Source organism: Thunnus maccoyii, chromosome 16, assembly GCF_910596095.1.
Source record: "Thunnus maccoyii chromosome 16, fThuMac1.1, whole genome shotgun sequence".
In the NCBI taxonomy this organism is placed as follows: domain Eukaryota; kingdom Metazoa; phylum Chordata; class Actinopteri; order Scombriformes; family Scombridae; genus Thunnus; species Thunnus maccoyii.
In genome coordinates, this window is record NC_056548.1 from 12,785,489 (window position 1) to 12,805,129 (window position 19,641).

Genomic DNA, 19,641 nt, shown 5'->3' on the forward strand with positions numbered 1-19,641 from the left:
ATATCGGAGTGGAGAGGAAAACAGCAATTAGTAACCTGCACTATGATCAAAGGGATTAGGACACTGTCTGATATCTGTACCTTGCAATGAGAATGAATGTAAGAAACAATCCTTTTTTCCATTTTTGTGCTCTATCAAATGACAAATTTGATCCTCACTGACGATGAAAATGACAAAACAAAACTTCCCTTTAGATTATTACCAGTGCATTGAACAATTCTATATAAAAAGGGAATACTGGGCATGCCAGTCCCCTCTCTGTTTGCACTGTCCTGTCAAGAAAAAATATTAAATAAAGTCTCATTTTGACCCATGTCTGGAACCAGAGACTCCATTAAAACCAGGAAATGAAAATGCACCACCCCTGGCTTCACTAATAAATGTCTCTGCACTTTCCAAAGAACCCCTTGCAGGAGGTACATTATACACCCTGGCCATCCTAGATTTGATGTTCTCCCACAGGAGAGACACCAAAAACAGCGTCATGTAGAGTCTGCCGGATAAAATGGGAATGAAAGGGCTTATGTACATGCAAGATCCTTCGCACCTCTTTTTTTCACTGCTTGAAAATGTACATCAATGTATTATTACTTGGTCAAACACATCCCTGTGTCCTAGGGGTTACGACGCCAACTATGAACTGCAACTTCCCTGGTCTGAGGCATAAAATGCCCCGACAAATATGCAATAAAGAGGTATAGGCCTTCAAAAAGGAGTTAGTATACCCTATGACTGTTAGGTCAGATGTCACCGATACTTGTTGTGACTTTTGATAAAACTTCCAGTTCAGACAGAGTCAAGTGTGAGCAAACAAATACACCTAAGGGAAATGTCTGTCACACTTAAGTGTACGCTAAAAGCCCTTGAAAGCGGCCCCAGAATCACAGTTTCCAAACACAACTCCCTCGCTACATATTTTTTGTCAATCAGCCTTGAGATGCCAGCTATATGCAGCATGTAGTGCATACAGGACTGTGGACTTCTCTGGTCTTTAAACCATTAGGATTTGTCAAGGGGCCATGACCAGGTATATGCCGCAAAAGCAGGCTGAAAGTAAGCAGCCCTCACAAAAAGGCTCGAAATTTCTAAACATCATTTAAGTGAGATTTCTCTGTAAACAACCTGTCAATCATTTTCATTAAAAATGTTTTGTCATTTTTTTTGGTGAACACTTGTTTTGAGACTTCTCCAACTGTATGCTTTATTTGACAGTTCCAATCATGTAACACTGCATCTTTCAGCTGTAGATGTGGCAAGGTTGTCTTCCCTGTGTAGTTTCCCCGTAGCAGTGTAATCTGTGGAGGAAACAGTAGTGTTTTTTAATGAGAAGCCCTGGTCTCCTCTTCTCCATAACAGCTCTTGTCTGTCTGTAGTACAGTGCAGCACTGCACAGCATGCTCCACTGAAATGTGGTCTGTCTATGTGGGATTGCCGGGGCCCCTTTGAAGTACTGAGCTGCGGCTGTTTCCTTTGTGTGTAACAACGCAAAAAATCAAACCTTAAACCAAAACACCCATAAGAATACCACAATATAAAGTGCCATATGTATATGATGCTTTACACATCTCCTCTTTGTTTCATCCCCTCCCCTCTGCTATGATTATGCATGTCTTCTGTGAAGAGCTGCACTGCGTCTGGAGAGCCCCTTGAATGGAAACTGAGGTACAGAGAGGCGCATTAAAATCCTCTAACGCTCTCAAACGAACAACCTAGGGACAAAACATGAATTCCATGCGGTTTCTCCCCTTGTAGTGGTGCAGCTCAGACAAGCTCACATTTAGCACTGGCTGCCATCTCAGACAGGGGGTCCAGTGGGATGTGTAGCTATGTGTTTATCAGAGGATGAACTTCCTCTTTTTATGTGGCACGTTTCCCCCGTTATCTCCTCCCTCCTTTCCTCTTTCCTTCCTCTCCCTCCCTCCCTCCCTCCCTCCTTCCCCTCTTAGACTGTAGTTGAAGGTGAAGCACCAGAGTTCAGAGAGCAAGAAGAGCAGCCGTCGCCTGAGTCACACAGAGCTCTGCTCTTTGGGAGCTCAGGGTTTTTGTCCCTGTGTAGATGCTGTGGCATACTTACTGTAGTAAGAATGTAGGATTCTTGAATAGAGTGTATATAATCATGGCCTACATAGTATCTGTGTTTGGCAACTCAATATCACATAACTTCTAAATCACCTTAACTATCTTCAGCGGGGAAATTAAATGAGGGTCACTACCTTGAGACTGTCATTCTCTTGATCTAATATAATAAGTTTACACACTTACAATATCAACTAATATTTTGTTGTATCCCATACTAGGAAAACAATGTTTCTATTGTTACAAGGTTTTAAAATTTATCAACTTCCCAATTGCAACTGACACATTGTTTCCCTCAAATTAAGACCTTTAATCACTTTAAATATTGATAACATTCCCCCTCACTCTGTCTAACAATGTCACCTATCTTTCAAGTATTTGAAACAGCATCATGTGTATTGGTGAGGTTAAAAAAGTTTAAGCTCATTTCTTATTGATTAATATTTCCTCCTACAGTTGGTGTAAGCAATAAAGCACCATAAAATAGCAGGTGGTGCTAGTATTTGGTATGCTTGGCTTATTCATGGCTTATTCATGGCTTACACACAATTATCATTTAATGCAATCTAACTTATTGCTTCTCTACCTTTCTTATTTGATCACCAATTTAGTAAAATATATCAGCTCTACATCCACAAACAGAAGGTTTTAATCACAGTGATATATATATATATATATATATATATATATATATATATATATATATATATATATATATATATATATATATATATATATATATATATATATATATATATATATATATATATATATATATATATATATAACAATGCAATGAGATGAGGAGACTCAACAGCAGTGCAAATCAAACTAATATCAATGGCACCCTCTAGTGGAAATTTTGCTTCACTACCACTGATAGCACTGATGAAACTGGATAAGTTTTATCAGACATCAAGACACAATAGCAAGTCCTGTTGCTCTTGACTTACTACTTCAAGATATCATTTGAACTGGATGAATATAAATGAGATATCAGCAAATTGTGAAAAATGTCACTCACAAGTTCTCAGAGGCCATGGTTACTTTTCAAAATGTCTTGTTTTGTCAAAACCAAACCCCAAAGATAATTGGTTTATTATCATAAAACCAGAAAATATTCACACTGGGGAAGCTTATTATTTTTAATTATGCCATTTTTGCTTAAAAATTATTATTCAATATACAAAATCATTGGCAATTAATTTTCTGTCGAGTGACTGATCGTTGCAGCTCTAATCAAATTTACACATAAATTGTTTTGTTTTGTTTTTTCCCCCTGTGGAGTCTCCCAGCACTATGTGGTATATCCATTTCTGCACAATGCAATTACAGTATTTCAATAAATCCTTTTCATTCAGAATCAAACATTTTACTGCTATGTATGAGGTTCATTTATATATCAAGGTGCAGTGACATGTAAAACAATATTGATGCACATTTGACACATAGAGAATAAGAAAAACAAGTGACTCCCTGTAGTTCTAATCAGCTGGAAACCAGGAAGATGACTAAAGCCTTGTCCAATATTGAGGACATTTTGATGGCCAGGAAGTTAACGCTGAACAGCACCACCACAGGTCAGCACCTGCCCATTTGTCCCTATACTGCCTGCAGTATGGACTGTCCCATGAAATACTGTATCTCTGTGAGAATTACAAACTGGCAGGTGTAGATATTCCAGTTCTCTCAAGCTATTACAACAAACTTACAGCTGGTTACTACTGCTGGTTCAGAGGTGCAACAGAGGATGTCAAAATTTCTAAATCCATGTCTGGAAAGCTACAAAATTACAAATGGGAGAATTGTCACTTTTATGCAAGTTCTCCCATAGCTATGCCAAATACTGACTTTTAATGCCATTACTGCTCTAAACAAAATCACTGGTCAAACTTTGCCTATAAAAACACTCAAATGTTAATATTTTATGTAGCACATGATTTCATACACTTAAGTTTTAAACAAAGAGGAAAAATATTACGGAAACATTGCCCTCCACATCTGAAAAGCTTAACAATTAAACAAAAGCAATTGCAAAGTACAAAGTCACAGATTTCATAAAGTACATCAGCCTTTGAGTCTTGATGCCCCAGGGGTAAACAAAACAAAATTAAGGTCTCATTAGAATCCAAATCTTGTTTTTTTAGTAAGCAAATACTTGTACATACAGAGACTCTGGCTCAATGTTGAAGCCAAACTTCTGCCACACTGGTGTTGCATATTTGCATATCTTTTGGCAACCAAATAATTTAACTGAAACCACAATTCTCTCAATCCCTCCCACTTGGGATTACAATGTCTTTGTTGTTTATGTACTGATTTTCATTTGTTTTGTGTCATTAATCGTGAATGGTGTTGCCTGGTCCACAGCAGGTATTGATGAACTCACTTGGTTTTTCAGAAAATAGTTAATTTAGACAAAAGTAAACTTGTGCAGACTCGTGCACCATAGTTCACAGATGACTCCACCCACTTCAACAATACTTTAACATTGTTCAATAGGTGAGACCACAAGTTGGCCAGTTTCCTAAGTTTCATTCTTCTTTTCCACAGGCTGTTGTTGAGTATTAAATATTATGAAAAGTTTCCATTTATCCAATATGTGAGTGCAGCATTAGTATAATCACAAAAACTACTGTATTGCCAAGAACCAAAATTGGTTCAATTTCCTCCAAAAAAAGTCAAAATACCCAACTTCTGGAAGAAGCATCAGAGTTGTTAGTAAAGTCCAATCACTACACTGGAATGGATCACATGACTGTGTGTATGTGAAAAGAATAATAGTAATGAACCCAAAGATATTTATCACCTGATTTTACAGCATCCTTCAAGTCATTATTTTGGTTTTCTGGCCTGCAACTTTACTGTTTTGGTTCAGTCTTGTTGTGTAATTTTCAGCCACAGCAAGCAGTGATTTTCAGCAAAAAAACCTCAGATAAACCTACTGTACGCTACCTGCCCAGAACCAAACAGCAGACCAACTAAGTTAGCAGCTATCTGGTGAACATAGTGGTGTATTAAGCAGCTAAAAATAGATATTTCCCTCATAAAATGACCAAAAAAAAAGGTTATTGCCGGTTTAAAAAATGTTTTGAGTCTTCAGTTTATTCAGCTTTTGTTTGCATAATTAAGTACCAGTTAAAATTTTAAGTTATATAATGTGACATGTAATTGTTATTGCCCATCTGAGTGAATGATCACTCTTAACAGACAGTGAAAAGCCTCTCTACACTGAATTGTATGATAAAAGCAAAACAAAAGGGATAAATCAGCAGAGGAAAACAGATCAGAACAAATACTGAATTATTAGTCAACAAAATCTTAGGAGAAACATTCCTCTTTTCTTTGCAACTATCACAACTAAAAACAATATTTCTATTTGTACACTCATAAGCAGAATTCTGCAGAGCAATAACCTCTGTAACCTCTAGCTCTGGCAGAGACCAAAAGGAAACCTGAGAATAAAAACAGAATGATGTTGATGTGAGATGACTCAAACATCAAAGCGGACTCAGATAACAGTCCTGTCTGTACCTCTATAAATAGTTCACCTGGTTACATTTTTCTCTGCATCTTTACTGAATGGCAATGATTGGTTAGTCTGCATCTGGCATGTTGTTCCTCGCCCTCCATAACACTGAGGTTATCAAGTTCAAAAGAAATGCGCCAAGGCTCACTCATCAAGCTGACAAAGTATACTTGGAACAAACATGCATGACACCACAGGGGAAGTTGATACGTTCTCACAAAGTACTCGTTTGGAATCATTTTGATGCCAGATGTTGATGCGATGGACAAATGTTTTGCCAAGAAGCCAGGAACTAATGGTGTTGATGGTGAAATCAAAGTTCTTGTGTGTGCGTGTGTGTGTGTGTGAGTGTTTGCACATATAAATATCTGGGATGCACTGCTGTTTTTCTTTCCAAGGTGGTGTGTTAAATGACAATGACACTCATCCCTTCATGGTGACAGGATGAACACATCTGTGATCAAAGCGGCGGTGACACGGCAAGCCTCGAGGAGACAGACGTGTGCTATACGTGTTGGGGTGGGGTGGGGGTTTGGTCTCCAAACAACAATTCAAACTAAGTTTTTCTCAACATCTATAAACATCTGTTTGTCTCTGATAAATTCCTGTCCTGTCTTATTTGCATCTGTCTGTTACTACTGTTTGATGACAGCTCTTCGCGTAATGCAGCACAATTCAACCACATGATTAATCTGTATAAAAGATCAAAAGAAATCTTAAATCTCATCCATGCTGAAACAGTCTAAGAAATATAATCTGGGAAAAAAACATTAAAATTTATCAACTATGTATTATTCTGGATATAAAGTGTGCCTTTCAATCTTCCACAGTATTCAAAACCAGAGCTGTAGACTCTGTTTAAAAGTGATCAGTTTTAATAGTATAGACACTACTGAACAAAATAACAGCGAAAGCAGTAAAACCACTTATATTCTGACTTACTGTTTTGTCAGTCTCAGATTTAATCCATCCATGCCAATGCCGTACCAATTTGCTCAGCAGATGTCACCATTTTGACTGTATCAGACGCTTCAAAAAAGTGAACCATTTTCAATACAACTGCTTCATATTGATTTATTGCTTCAGAAAGCTTTGTTTCCCACATCACTAATAAAAACACTTGTGGGGTTCAACCAGGATGATGTACAACCAACAGGCAGAGAAGCAATGATGGAAAAGATGTCAAATTATTAATTTAAAGGGCACCTCTGTGCTTCAAGAGTTGTCTGTAAAACATGAGAACAGATGAGATTTTTATAGGTCCTTCCTACAGGGACAACGAGACGCAGCATGTGCATTTTGAGCGCAGGCCAGGCCCAGGTACATAAATAGGTGATGAAAGATGCCTGAGCATACAACTGTCATTAAGGTAGTGAGTGAATATCAAATGATTTATTTTTTCTTTGAAAACTCCCTTGCCAGGTAAATGCCTCAACAAAGCAGCTGAAAAAATGCCATTATCCAAAAATGATGCAAATGTGTAATTTTCAGAATGTGAGAATACAGTAATAAAATTTGACCAAAGCCTTAAAGGACGGGTTCATAATTTTTCAAGTCTGTCTTAAAACAATAGTCAGATGCCCAAATGAACACTGACACATGTTTTTCTTGTTGTAATCATTCCTCCTGTTCATACTGGCCATTAAAAGATCCCTTTGTAATGCAGACAAAATCCACAAGCCTCCTTCTGTGCAAAAATGTATTTAAAAGTTCATCTGAAGCTAATATGAAGCTTCAGCCAACCAAATTTGTCAAATCAAGTAGATATTTTTCAACATTACAGTCTTTTTAGTGCCAATGTCCGTCTTTTTGTTACTATAATTCCACCACAGCTCAACAGGGAAACATTGTCTGAGGAAACACAAAGAGGGAATTTAATACTAAAAAGACTGTAAATGTGGCAGATATCCACTTGAAAATTTTTAAACCTCTCCTTTAAAGGAATACTCCACCAAAAAAAATCTATCATTTAAGGGAGTGAGCAAATACTCACTCCCTGTAAACTTGAAAAGAAGAGAGCAGCAGAGGTGAAGATTTGTCCTGGCAGCCTTGAATAAGTCTAGGCCAATGTTTTGACTTTACTGACATTACTACATACAGATAGGGAATCCCTTTTAATATGAAAACAAGAGCTACTACATCCTCACAGATCAGTTTATCCACTGAATATTATATATAATATCCTCAGGAAGGCAGAGTAAAAAACCAAACATTTTAATGTCCTCAAAAGTGAACCTTTGCTAAACAATACCAGCTCAGTGCCTCCCTTGATCATGATCAAATGTTCTCATAATCTGAGAGACAGACCACCTAACACTGTCTCCAGGTTGCCAAAACAACCTACAGATGTTTTTTCCCCACTGTGGCCATGTGAGTACAATGTTTTAACACAGACACCAAATACTTTTTTACATCCACTGGTAAATAAAATACACCATAAAATCCTTCAAAAACTGCATCAGCATACATGTTGTCTACATTCTGAAATGTCTCTGTGGTCTGGTTTATGTTGGACAAACAAAATGCAACATGCACTCAAAACATGGATTGTGCTATTCCACGACATTATGCACAGGCTAACCATGGCTCTGCAGCATCATTTAAGTTCTGGGGGACAGCAAAAATGTTCTCTTACAGGTGGTGACAGTCAATTCACTGCTCTGTAGAGAGGCAATCCACAGTCCTTCTATGCAAAAATGTATTTAAAAGTTTATTTGAAGCTAATATGAAGCTCCAGCCATCCAAATTAGTCAAATCAGGTAGATATCTTTCAACACTACACTGTCCGAGGAAACAAAAAGAGTGAACCTTATGCTAAAAAAAACTGAAACTTGATATGACTAACTCAGACTGCTGAAGCCTCATATAAGCTTAAGATAAACTTTTAAATGGACACACTGTGGATTTTGGCCCCCATCACTTACATTGAAAATGCATCTGTAGGGGATCTTTTAATAGCCAGTATGAACAGGAGGAATGATTACAGGAACCAGCCGCAACTAGTTGCTGCTTTCCCAGTGCCCTGGGCACCATTCCCACACTTCACCAGGTACTTCCCCAGAAGAAAACTGGGACCAGCTGCAGTGAACTGCTGCCTTCCCCATTTCCCCAGGGTAGGCAAGTATCCTGGACCAGGCGCAGTGAACTGCTGCCTTCCAGATCCCACGAAGCACCCATACTAGGTGGAGCAAGTGTGAGTACCAGTCGGGCACCTAAGACCAGCTGCAGTTAGCTGCTGCCTTCCCAGTGCCCTGGGCACTGTTCCGACATTCCCCCAAGTATTTCCCCAGAAGTAAACCGGGATCAACCGGAGTGAACTGCTGCTTTCCCGTTTCCCCAGGATAGGGGGGTACTTTGGACCAGCCGCAATGAACTGCTACCTTCCAGGACCCCCCAAATACCCATACTACTTCCCAAAAGTACATACTATATTGACCACCTGGTGGAGTACTATTTTGTTAAGATTATGAAAAAAAGATTCAGACATTACCTTATCCTGCAATCTTCTAGACCAAAAACAATGTGTGATGGTGAGAAGGGGAGAGAACTATATTTGATGAGTGAATGAGATAGAAGACCAACTACGCTACCTTGGGAATTGCAACCCAGGAAATGTGATGACTGGGAAATAGGTATTACCAAATACCAATCGAGTTCACACTTAACAGAGCACACAGACTCATTCACTGAGGGGACAGAGGTATTTTTATTAAATCAAATAAGGAAACTGACATGTGGCTGAAAAGACAGTAAGTTTTTAGTGGTTAAAAAATATGGAGTTAAGATGAAGAAGTAAAAATATTTTTATTCCAAAACTATTTTAATATAAAATTAAAATCTTTTACCATTAAAAGTCTAAGTGTACTTCCAGTATTTCAAAGAATTAAATAAACAAAACCGGAGTGGGCTGAAACTGGTAAATTGGGGGACAGGCGTCTGGTGTAAGGTGTGTCTGGGGGTGCTACCATATATTCACCACAAGTGCAGTTACAACAACCTTAACAAAATTACAATAGTAAAGAACTGCCAGCAGTTGCCATTAATTTACTGTAAAATTAAGTGTCTTGCTGCTGCTGAAATTAACATTTTGTTGCAATATTTTAAAACATAAAAAACTGTTATTTTCTATTTTTTCTGTAAAATACTGCCAAAAGGATTGAGTTTATTTGCACTTTTTTCACAAAAAGTATACTTACATATTTTTACTGTAAACTGCAATATGTACAATCTACTACTTGACACACTATTGTGTAACTGACTAGTAGCAGTGTGGACTACAGTGAGTTTTGTTAAATTTCTAACATATTTTTTTCCAAAAATGGTGACATGAATTACTCATTGACAGTATTTGCAACAGTGAATAAATAGCCATTTGAATTGTAACTTAAAATGTTAAAGACAAATGATACAACTTTAAGGTGTTTCTTTCAAACCATGTCTTACTTTATTAACAATTTTAAATGAAGATGCTAAACATTTGTACAAAATTAGATAGTAATAGAAAAATCAAAGCACGGAGCTCATTCAGGTAATTAAACTTAAATTCCAGTCATTTAAAAAGTAAATAGCCTACTTAAACAAGTAATGCAGTCATTTGAACATTGTACACAAATAAAGACATAAAACATTATAAATATATATTAACATGCTCTAATGCAAGCTGTAACCAAACCATCCACGTATGTAGTGAGTGAGTGAACGACTGAGAAAGTGACTGAGTGAAGTCACTATGAGTGTATGACTGAGTGTGTGAATTTGTCAATGAATATCAGCGACTGTGAGTAAATGACCAAAAATAACTCAGTGAGTAACTGAAAAGTATGGCTAAGAGACTGATTGTGTGGTTGTTTGAGAGGTTTCACTGACTTTTACGAAGTCCCACTCAAAAGTGCATTTGTTTCTTTAGTAGATTCAACACACAAGGGTTGACTGATATCATCTTCTTCCAGGTGACTTTCTTTGTCTTCTGACAGGACAGGGTGTCTCTCTCAGAGTTTATCCCTATAAACCGCCTGAAAAACAAAATAATGTGTTAAGAGAGGGTGTGAAAAAATTTTAATACTTAATTTATGTAGCACATTCATTCTTCTGAAGGACTAAGTCAGCCCCTATAGTACTATATCCTCTAGTACTGAGGCAGAAAACAATTTCATCAGTTACAAAGTGGTATACGCTACTACACAGACAGCAATAGCACATTATCTAAATAAAATTAAGTTGTTGGGAGACATTTGGATATAAAACAAAGTAAAATCAAACTCACCATGTAATTTGGAACATCAGAATCACAAATCCAGCTCCACTCTCAGAAATGTTGACTTTCCATGGAATCGAGAGATTATTTTAGCTACAGTAGAGATGTAGCTGAGCAAGATTCTGATTTCAAAACTAATTCAAGTCCAATGCTTTTCGCATTTGATGTGTATGTTGGAATGCTGCTGCCTGACTGAGTTGTATTTAGGCTATTTTGTTTTGTTTTGTTTTGTTTGTTTATTAATGTGAACTGGGTAGACTATGAAACTGAATTACTCTTCTGGGATAAATAAGGTTGAATCTGTTTGTAATCGGAAGTAAGATTCACTTCAAGAAAACAATGAGCAAAAATTCCAAATCATCAAGAATGGTTAATAATTCAGAAAGAATATCAAAGAATAGATCTGGGGCTTAATGAAAAAATTATATACTAGTAAAACAGCTTTTTTTGTTTGATGTTGTGATTAGATGGCATAGTACCATATCATTACCATGATAGAAGGGCATATAGAACAATTCAAATTGATTGAAAATGTAATGTATTTTGTCTATGCTACCGAACAAAGCAAAAAGGAACTCACCTATTGATTTGCTGGATGAAGATGGGTGAAAAATCATACTCCTCTGTCCAGTCAGACATGTGCCAACTCTCTACTGTTAAAGAAAGCTGCTGCCAGCTGCTGCCCCAGCAGCAGTTTATTAAATCTAGTAGCGCCACCTACAGGTGAAACTGTATCAAATGCTACAGACTTGTTCAGCATCACCATCTGTACAACTTATCATTTCAGCTCTGTTTTTTTTACCACGTTTCCTATTTCCTGTTTTCAGCCTGATGTTGGAAATGCGTGTCAGTGTGAAATATTTGGATGCTCCTGTGGAAAAATACTGTTGTTTCTACAACAGATGATTCAATCTCTGATAATTATATTTAATGCCTTTGAAAAAAAAATGCTGACATGCTGACACTCACACAGTTTAGACATGGGGATGAAAGGATTGCCAGAAAGTTAGGAGACATTACAGCGCCGTAATGTAAAGCTCACCCCTCCTCTCCCTTTCCCTCCCTCCTTCATTTGGTGACCCACTAATGTTCTCTTATGAATAGATAATGGGCAAAAATCTAATTTCTTCGTTTGAATGTAATACAATTAAGACCTTTTAAAACAATGACAAATGGAGAGAGCAGTGAGATGTCTCATCAGTGAGAAGGTAAAGACAGCATCAGCGAACCTTAAAAATTAATAAAACCTTGAAATGGAATTTTCTCGCCACCATCTGGAATAACAATCACCAAGACACTCCTAAACTCTGGCTCTCAAATAAAATTAAAGTTCTCATGAATTTGAACTCATAAAGAGGATGTGAAGCCAGTCTGGGTATCATCGGATAACCTGTAATTCATCTGTAATTCAAAAACGAAAAAACAGTAAATCTGTTATTTGTTTCGAAACAAAAAACAGAAAACCATTTTTGGTGTCAGAATCAAATAACAAAAAACGAACCAAAAATGTCCTGTTTTGGTTTTTGCCAATACGTTTTATCATTATTTCTTTTTGGATTGAAGAATAAACAGGTCTGCAGACATTCAGCCAATTCGTTTTTGCATTTGAAACCAATAATGGAAGTCACGTGGTTTTTTATTTTTTTCATTTTAAACCAAAAACCAAATCACGTGGTCTATTCCTTTCCTTTTATTTCCGAACGGAAAACAAGAAAACCAACATCAAATGACGGTGCACAGTCTTCCCACAGGACCAGCTTGACTATTGAGCAACACTGTCCTTATATCATCCCTCTTCGACTACTGCAACTCCCTGTACACTGCGATTAGTCAGTCGTCCCTGTATTGCAGATCTTCTAACCCCTTATTCTACTTCCAGGTCCACAGGTCAGCTGACTTGGGGCTCCTGGCTGTTTCGCAAACTAAACTTCAGCTCAGGGGTGATTGCGCCTTTGCGGTTGCAGCCCCTGGACTGTGGAACAGCATTCCCTTCCCTATCAGATCTGCCCCCTCCATCAACTGTTTTTAAGTCCAGGCTCAAAACTTACTTTTATTGTCTAGCGTTTGAATCCTCTTGATGTGGTTGATTTTTTGCTTGTGCCTTTCCCCATGTGTTGTCTATTTGTGCCTACAAGCTGTGTGCCTTGTTGTTTGTGTTAGTGTTTCTTGTATTTTTGATTTTAACTACCTGCTCTGGTCTGTACAGCACTTTGGTCAAGGTGAGCTGTTTTTAAATGTGCTTTTATAAATAAATTTAACTTGACTTGACTTGTCCTTTCTACAGCAATCCGAGGTATGTTTTAAATTTGATTTTCTCTGCATCAGAAGTTGTATATTTGTATTGAATTATTCAAGAATATGTAGACTAATTGCTTTTTATACTGAGCTATTACCAAACTGAAATTCTGTCTGAACACTGTTCAGACCAAAAATGGTCTGTATTAGTGTGGGCACATTTCTTCATGAAATGATACAAAAAGTCCAGTTTGAGGGATAAATCCATGCATTTTGAGACTAAATAAAACACTGCATAGCACTTCATAATAGTGCAAGTCATGTTTCCAGACTTTACAAACTTGCCAGGGTTGTAAAATACTGACAGAAAACATCTTTATATATATAATATATTTGTAAAATGGTTGTCAAATCCCAAACACGGTTCTGTGTAACAAACCATCTGGCACTTCATGTTAGGTTGCCACAGCCGATATGAGAAGTCATCCTTCTCCCCCGTCACCCTCCCCTTCCAAGTGTGTAGGAGAACCAACGGTGGCCGTGAAACTCGCAAAAAATATGAAAGGCCCTCTCTAGAGCCAGTGTTTGGTTTGTATGTTCTGGGCTACTGTAGAAACATGGTGGTACAACATGGTGGGCTCCGTGGAAGGGGACTTGGAAAGGGAGTGCTTTATGGCTATTATGGAGAGGAGGAATAATGTTCACCCGCTAATAACATTGTCATCATACATTTGACATGTGATTATTGTATTGAGATAGACTTGAAAAAGTCCAAACCTATCCTTGAATCTATTTGAATTTTAAAATGCTGCAGGAGCCATTCAAGTTTGTTGCCCATACAATATGTTAACACTGATTGATATTGACATCTGAGTGTACTGAGCACTTACATTGCAGGTCTTGAAGAACTCAAGAGACTCCTCACGCTGATACACTGGAAGGCCACGAAGAGTCAGAGTGCGTCTCATGTTTATATTACTTTGTTCCTAGAATGACAATCAAAAAGTAATATTTATTATACAAATAAGATAACATCACACACAAAATAGTGTAACAGTTCTACCAATGTAATTTCTAAAAAATAAAATAATTATGATGGCTCTATTTTTTAAACACCCATAGCTGCCATTTACCTTGCAAGACAGCTGGATTCGCGAGATCATCAGATCACGAGATCACGCGAGAATCCATCTTGTCAGGCTTCAAGTTATGCTCTCTATGAGGATTGTCGTGTGATCTCATGATCTCGCAAATCCAACTGCCATATAAGGGAGGACCATCTTTGGTAAGACTCTGGTCTACAGATAGCCTGCATGTGAGGCGTTTAGAGAACATGGGTAAATTGTAGCTTCTACCAATAGCCTGTATGTGAGGCATTTAGGGAACATCGGTAAATTGTAGCATCTACCGATAGTCTGCACTCTCCCCCTCTAAACTGCATCAGTCTCTGCATGCACATCGGTCACACGCCGTGTCTTCCACCACCACAAGCAAATTCTCAGCCTGTGGGAAACATTGAATCGGACTGCTCCGAACAGGCATGTTTTCAATGGGCACTGCACTAGTGTGATTAAGGAGAGTACTGGCACTTTTTTTTCCACTTCAAGCACTACACAGAACAAGGTGACTGTGAAGTTGGTCCTCCAATCCAGGGAGATCCCGCACATAGCAAAGAGATAGCAAAGCGGGCGTGCCTCACGTACCCAGTGGACACAAACACACCGGCTAGAATGGCAGCATAACTCTCAACATACATATTGAGGTAGCACTTGGTGTTGTATCAAGACAGACATGAAAAAATACAAGCCTATCCTTTTAAGTGTGTGGGGAGCACAGATAGGCTCGCAACCTTGCTTCTGGAACTATCCTCATAATTGTATTGTTTGTATTTCGTAGCAGGAGGGCAAGCCAGATGTGGCTGACAATCCTGTTGCTCTTCTCACTGTGGTCACTGACAACACTACTGGTGCAGTCCACTTCAGTCCTGAGAGCATCTCTGTTGTAGTCGAAGATGAAATTGTTGTCAGTGGTCTTCCCGAACTGGCTGATGCATTTGGACTGCTGTTTGGCTTCATGCATGCATTGCATTTAGAATATCCTAAGAAACTCATTCACATGTTCACACTTATCCAGAAAATACTAATGTCTCTTGATGATAGTAAACCTCTGAAACAGTTCCTACTGAAAATTAGGCTTCTTGTTGACAGAGTGAACTAAGCAACAACTTTGAATGCACACGTGTGCTATAATGGTATATACTGCTTCTGTCAGTCTGTTATTTTTTAGTTAGTTTTTTTTTTTTTTGACAAAGAGACATTACAATAATTTAAAGTGAAAACCTGTTTTGGTATCAAAGACCTTGTAAGCTTGACAGGTAGCTTAGAAATGCTTGTAACTTGCTCCTACATAATGGATTTTTCTGTTACAATGGAGAGCAATGGTTATCCATTTTCCATAGAAAAGCATGATCCACTTCTGAATTGTTCATCCATATGCTCAATATGTTTCCTACTAGCTTACAGTGGATGAGGGATATTCAAAACATAGGTTTTTGCTGAGCATTCCTTTTTATATTGTTCCATTGTCTCATCTACCTCACCTAACAATTTGCACTATTTATGATTGTTTTTGGTTTTTTTAACAATCACATTATTACTGATTTTTTTATGTTCTTTTGATTCCTTAAACTTTTCTTTTATTTATTATATTGCACTTTTTTGAGACTCTGAAAGTAATTGTGCTGCTAATGGAATTATATGGTTACTTTTTCCATAAATATACAGTGCCGGTAGTAAGGGCAATAAGGGTGAGTAGTAAGTGTTATCGTTCATCTTTTTGGGTTTTGCTGTTAACTAGAATTTTTAGAAGTGTCTAGGGTTCTTTAATAATTGTTGCCTCTAAAATAAATCTGGCTGTTACATCTTAGTTTTCAATTCTCATTTTCATGGCACTACTCGTGAGATTAGGCCTGCAACTAGCAACTGTTTTTGGTATTGATTAATCTACCAATTATTTGCTCTGATTAATCATTTAATAGTTTGATCTATAAAATGTCAGAAAAATGGCAATCACAATTTCTAGAAGGTAATGTCCTTAGATAGATTGCTTGTTTGTCAGACCAACGGTCTAAACCTCCAAGTATTTAACTTGCTATCATAGAAGACAAAGATAAGAAGCAAATATCACAATTGAGAAGCTGTAAATAAGGAATGTTACTGCCTAAAAGTAAATAATCAATCGATTATCAAAATAGTTGCTGATTCATCTTCCTACAATCAACTCATCATTTCAGCCCTATAAAATGTGTCTTTCTTGTTTTCAGCCCGATGTTGGAAATGTGTGTCGGTGTGAAATACTTGGTTGCTCCTGTGGAAAAATACTGTAGTTTCTACAACAGATGTTTTGATTTCTGACAATGATTGTTAATGCCTTTGAAAAGGAAAAAACATAGACCCGATAAAAATAATTGACGTAGCCATCGTGATGTCACAATTTGTTTGTGGACTCGCGTTTTGAAGCCATGGATGTGTTATTAGTTCGAAGCCTCGAGTTCAGCATTTTGACCATCACCATCTTGGATATTTGGAGCCAGATGTAATGAGAAATGACCATATTTGGACGAGAAGGTGGAGTTGACCCTAATACTAGCTACTAGCTGCTAGCATTTACGGTCTATGGTTGACTGTAACAATGCTAATGCTTATGCTTATGCTAATTTTCGCTAGCAAAAAACAGTTTAAAAACGGTTAAAACCATTAAAACAAAATGTACTTACCGGAAAAACTGAACACTATTCCTTAGAGGTTCTTTTAGTACAGCCAAACGCTGAACAAGACTTTTTAGGCGACCAATATGTTACAATTAACTTTCATGAATTGAAAACATATGAACTGAAATAACGACGGCTACATCTATGCTCTGTTCAAATGGGGTTACGCCATGTTGACGTTCCCTCACTAATGTTGTTGCCATGGCAGCGACTTGTCAATCACAACGTAGCCACGCCCTAAAGCACACCCTGTTTTATCATCAAATTTAAATTAAATCGGACCATAATTTATAAAATGAACATCATGCTGTATTAAAGAAGACTTGGAACTAGCGATTGAGACCATAAACTCATTATGAAAGTGTTTACTGAGGTAATAAATCAAGTAATAGTGTGTCATTTTCTCAAAGACTTCCATGTAATTGGACTTCTTTTTGGAGCCAGTGGAGTCTCCCCCTACTGGCCATTAGAGAGAATGCAGGTTTAAGGCACTTCCGCATTGGCTTCACTTTTCAGTCCCAGAATTACCCAATTGGGCAAAACCATGGATGGGAGTGGAGCGAGATAAGATTGATGCAGAGGAGGCTGCCGTGACAGGCCCAGGATGGAGACATGAACAACAATACTGGTACCAACGTCAACAGGAGTGATAATGTTGGTGAGTAAATAAGCTTTGCTTTCTTTTCAGTAGTTTTGTTCTGTATTTTGACTGAACGCTGGTGCAAAACGGTGAGCCCAAACACCATGCCCTATGAGGCATCTGAAAGTATGGGATGCATTAAATGTGAAAATGTTTTGCTCTGGCGACCAACACTTTCTGAGAGATGCTGTAGATTGTGTCCTAATGCTGTGTTCCAATGCTGTGCAATGTTTTGTAACAGTCTTTGAGATATGTTTGCTCCTGTTTGGTGCCTTGGGTGAAATCCATATGCACCCATGGTAAAAGCCCAGTGGAGCAATAAAGTCTATATACAACAGCCATGAATGCAATACTGAGCAAAATTTGCATGAAAAATTTTTACTTTACTCTCAGTGCTGTCTGATATGGAACAAACTGAAAACTACATTATTTTGCTCCTATAACAATTAATAGCAATGCTTTCTTGTTGTTTTGCATCTACATTGCAAATGCAAGTTTGCAGAAATGATAAACATAAGGACAAATTTACATAGTTCACATCAATGAGAATAAATCTGACAGACATTTGGGCCTGCTATGAGGAAATATATTTAATTGATGTATATCCACATTATTTTATTATATTGATGTATATGAAAAACAGTGAAAAGCTATAACACAAAATGTGAAATTATCCAACAGGGCAATTATAAGAATATATATAAGAATATATCAGAATAAGTTATTTTTGCTGCTTCAAATGCTTCTAACACAGGAATCATCTTGGTGCTATACTGTAGTTGTTCTTGAGTGCTAACTTTTGTTTTTACCTTCAAATAAGTGGTTTGGATAATACAGTTGCCCATACATGTTCACCTTACAGTGGGAAAGAGGACTTTTTTGTTTGTTTTAAGTTCATCCACACGTACAGTATAACAGGGTTGGCTGTCCTATTTTAGAATTGCCCTGAACTTTAGTTCTTTAGTTTCAATCAGAGAGCAGACTTATTGTATATTTTAGATATTTTTAATACTAATTCTGGCAAACTGAACATACTGTTTACCATCTTATGCTAACACGCCACACAGCAGATTCATAAAGGAAAAAACACCAATCATATTTTGAATGGGACCAGTTTCATCAGCCACACGGGGGTGCCAAACCACACTTATCTCACAAGTTGCATGTTGTTTCTGAACAGAGATTAGAACCTTTTTGTGGTTTGCTGCTTTTGATTCTCCTGTTCTTGGGCCTGCACTTGTCTTGACTTTGGGTTAGTCTTGAGTATTTTTTTTGTCAAATTATGGATTTCAACCCCATACCAATGAAAAACAACCTGATAAGTGCAACTTATAGTTACATAACAGTCTGACAATGTATTGCAAGACCTGAGTCTTACCCTACTCTTTGATCTTGGGAATGACTCACTCTGGACAGTGTCAGTCAATGGTCTGGATCAAAGCATCACATTTTGTTGCACATGATAAACTGTATTTGCAATACTATCTTCAGCCACTTGCTGGCAGTATAGACCAAAAGAAAGCATTGACAATGAAGCGGTTCAAATTTCACCTAGCAACACGGCTGCTGCTTGTTCATTCACACACCTACATGGTTACACGTGACGCCACTCCACTTTCACATGTACAAACAATCCATCACAAGTACATACAAGCACACTATCTCAGCATACATGTATAAACTGATGAGTATTACATAAAACTGCATTCATCCGCACATACAAACGTGAATAAAAATAACATATAACGTCTGCATATGTAGGCCTAAACAATAAACAATGGAATTTGAACTTGTGAAAAAAATTATAGACTAACAGAATAGGTAGCAGTGTTACGAAGAAGCTGTTTCCATGTGACACCAGGGCTCTGTCATACAGCCCAGTGCTACTGTCATCCCACATAAAGCCACTTTCAGTGTGAATGGAGACATTTTGACTTGGCTTACAGACCAGGGTCAGAGTCAATGCAACAGGCTTTAATAGCAGAATTACTCCCACCACTTTCACCCCCCCATCTGCTATTTTCCTCCATTCACCCTCACCCCGTCCTCTATTTTTTTCTCTTCCCTCCAAATAAACACACAGACCCTGTTTATTTGTCCCATTTGAGAAAACAGTCCAGAGATCCTGGCGCTGTGTA

At 37.7% G+C, this 19,641-nt stretch overlaps 2 protein-coding genes across 20 annotated transcripts in view; one reads left to right on the forward strand and one right to left on the reverse strand.

Moving 5' to 3' along the window:
* meis2a (Meis homeobox 2a) overlaps positions 1–17,100 on the reverse strand; it is a 195,429-nt gene extending 178,329 nt beyond the window's left edge. For 9 of the 19 annotated variants that reach the window (XM_042388079.1, XM_042388087.1, XM_042388090.1 and 6 more), the window contains exon 1: positions 13,985–14,060. Coding sequence is in view for 5 of the 19 variants with exons in the window: in XM_042388077.1 (XP_042244011.1) it covers positions 13,985–14,062 (78 nt within the window). In the remaining 14 variants the exon portion in view is untranslated. Of the gene's footprint in view, positions 1–13,984; positions 14,081–16,869 lie in introns of those variants that run through there. The other 10 variants (XM_042388077.1, XM_042388076.1, XM_042388092.1 and 7 more) reach the window with 7 other exon arrangements.
* Positions 16,561–19,641, forward strand: part of spred1 (sprouty related EVH1 domain containing 1) — a 44,770-nt gene continuing 41,689 nt past the window's right edge. The window contains exons 1-2 of the mRNA XM_042388099.1: positions 16,561–16,720; positions 17,380–17,521. The gene's annotated coding sequence lies outside the window, so the exon portion shown is untranslated. The remainder of the gene's footprint in view (positions 16,721–17,379; positions 17,522–19,641) is intronic.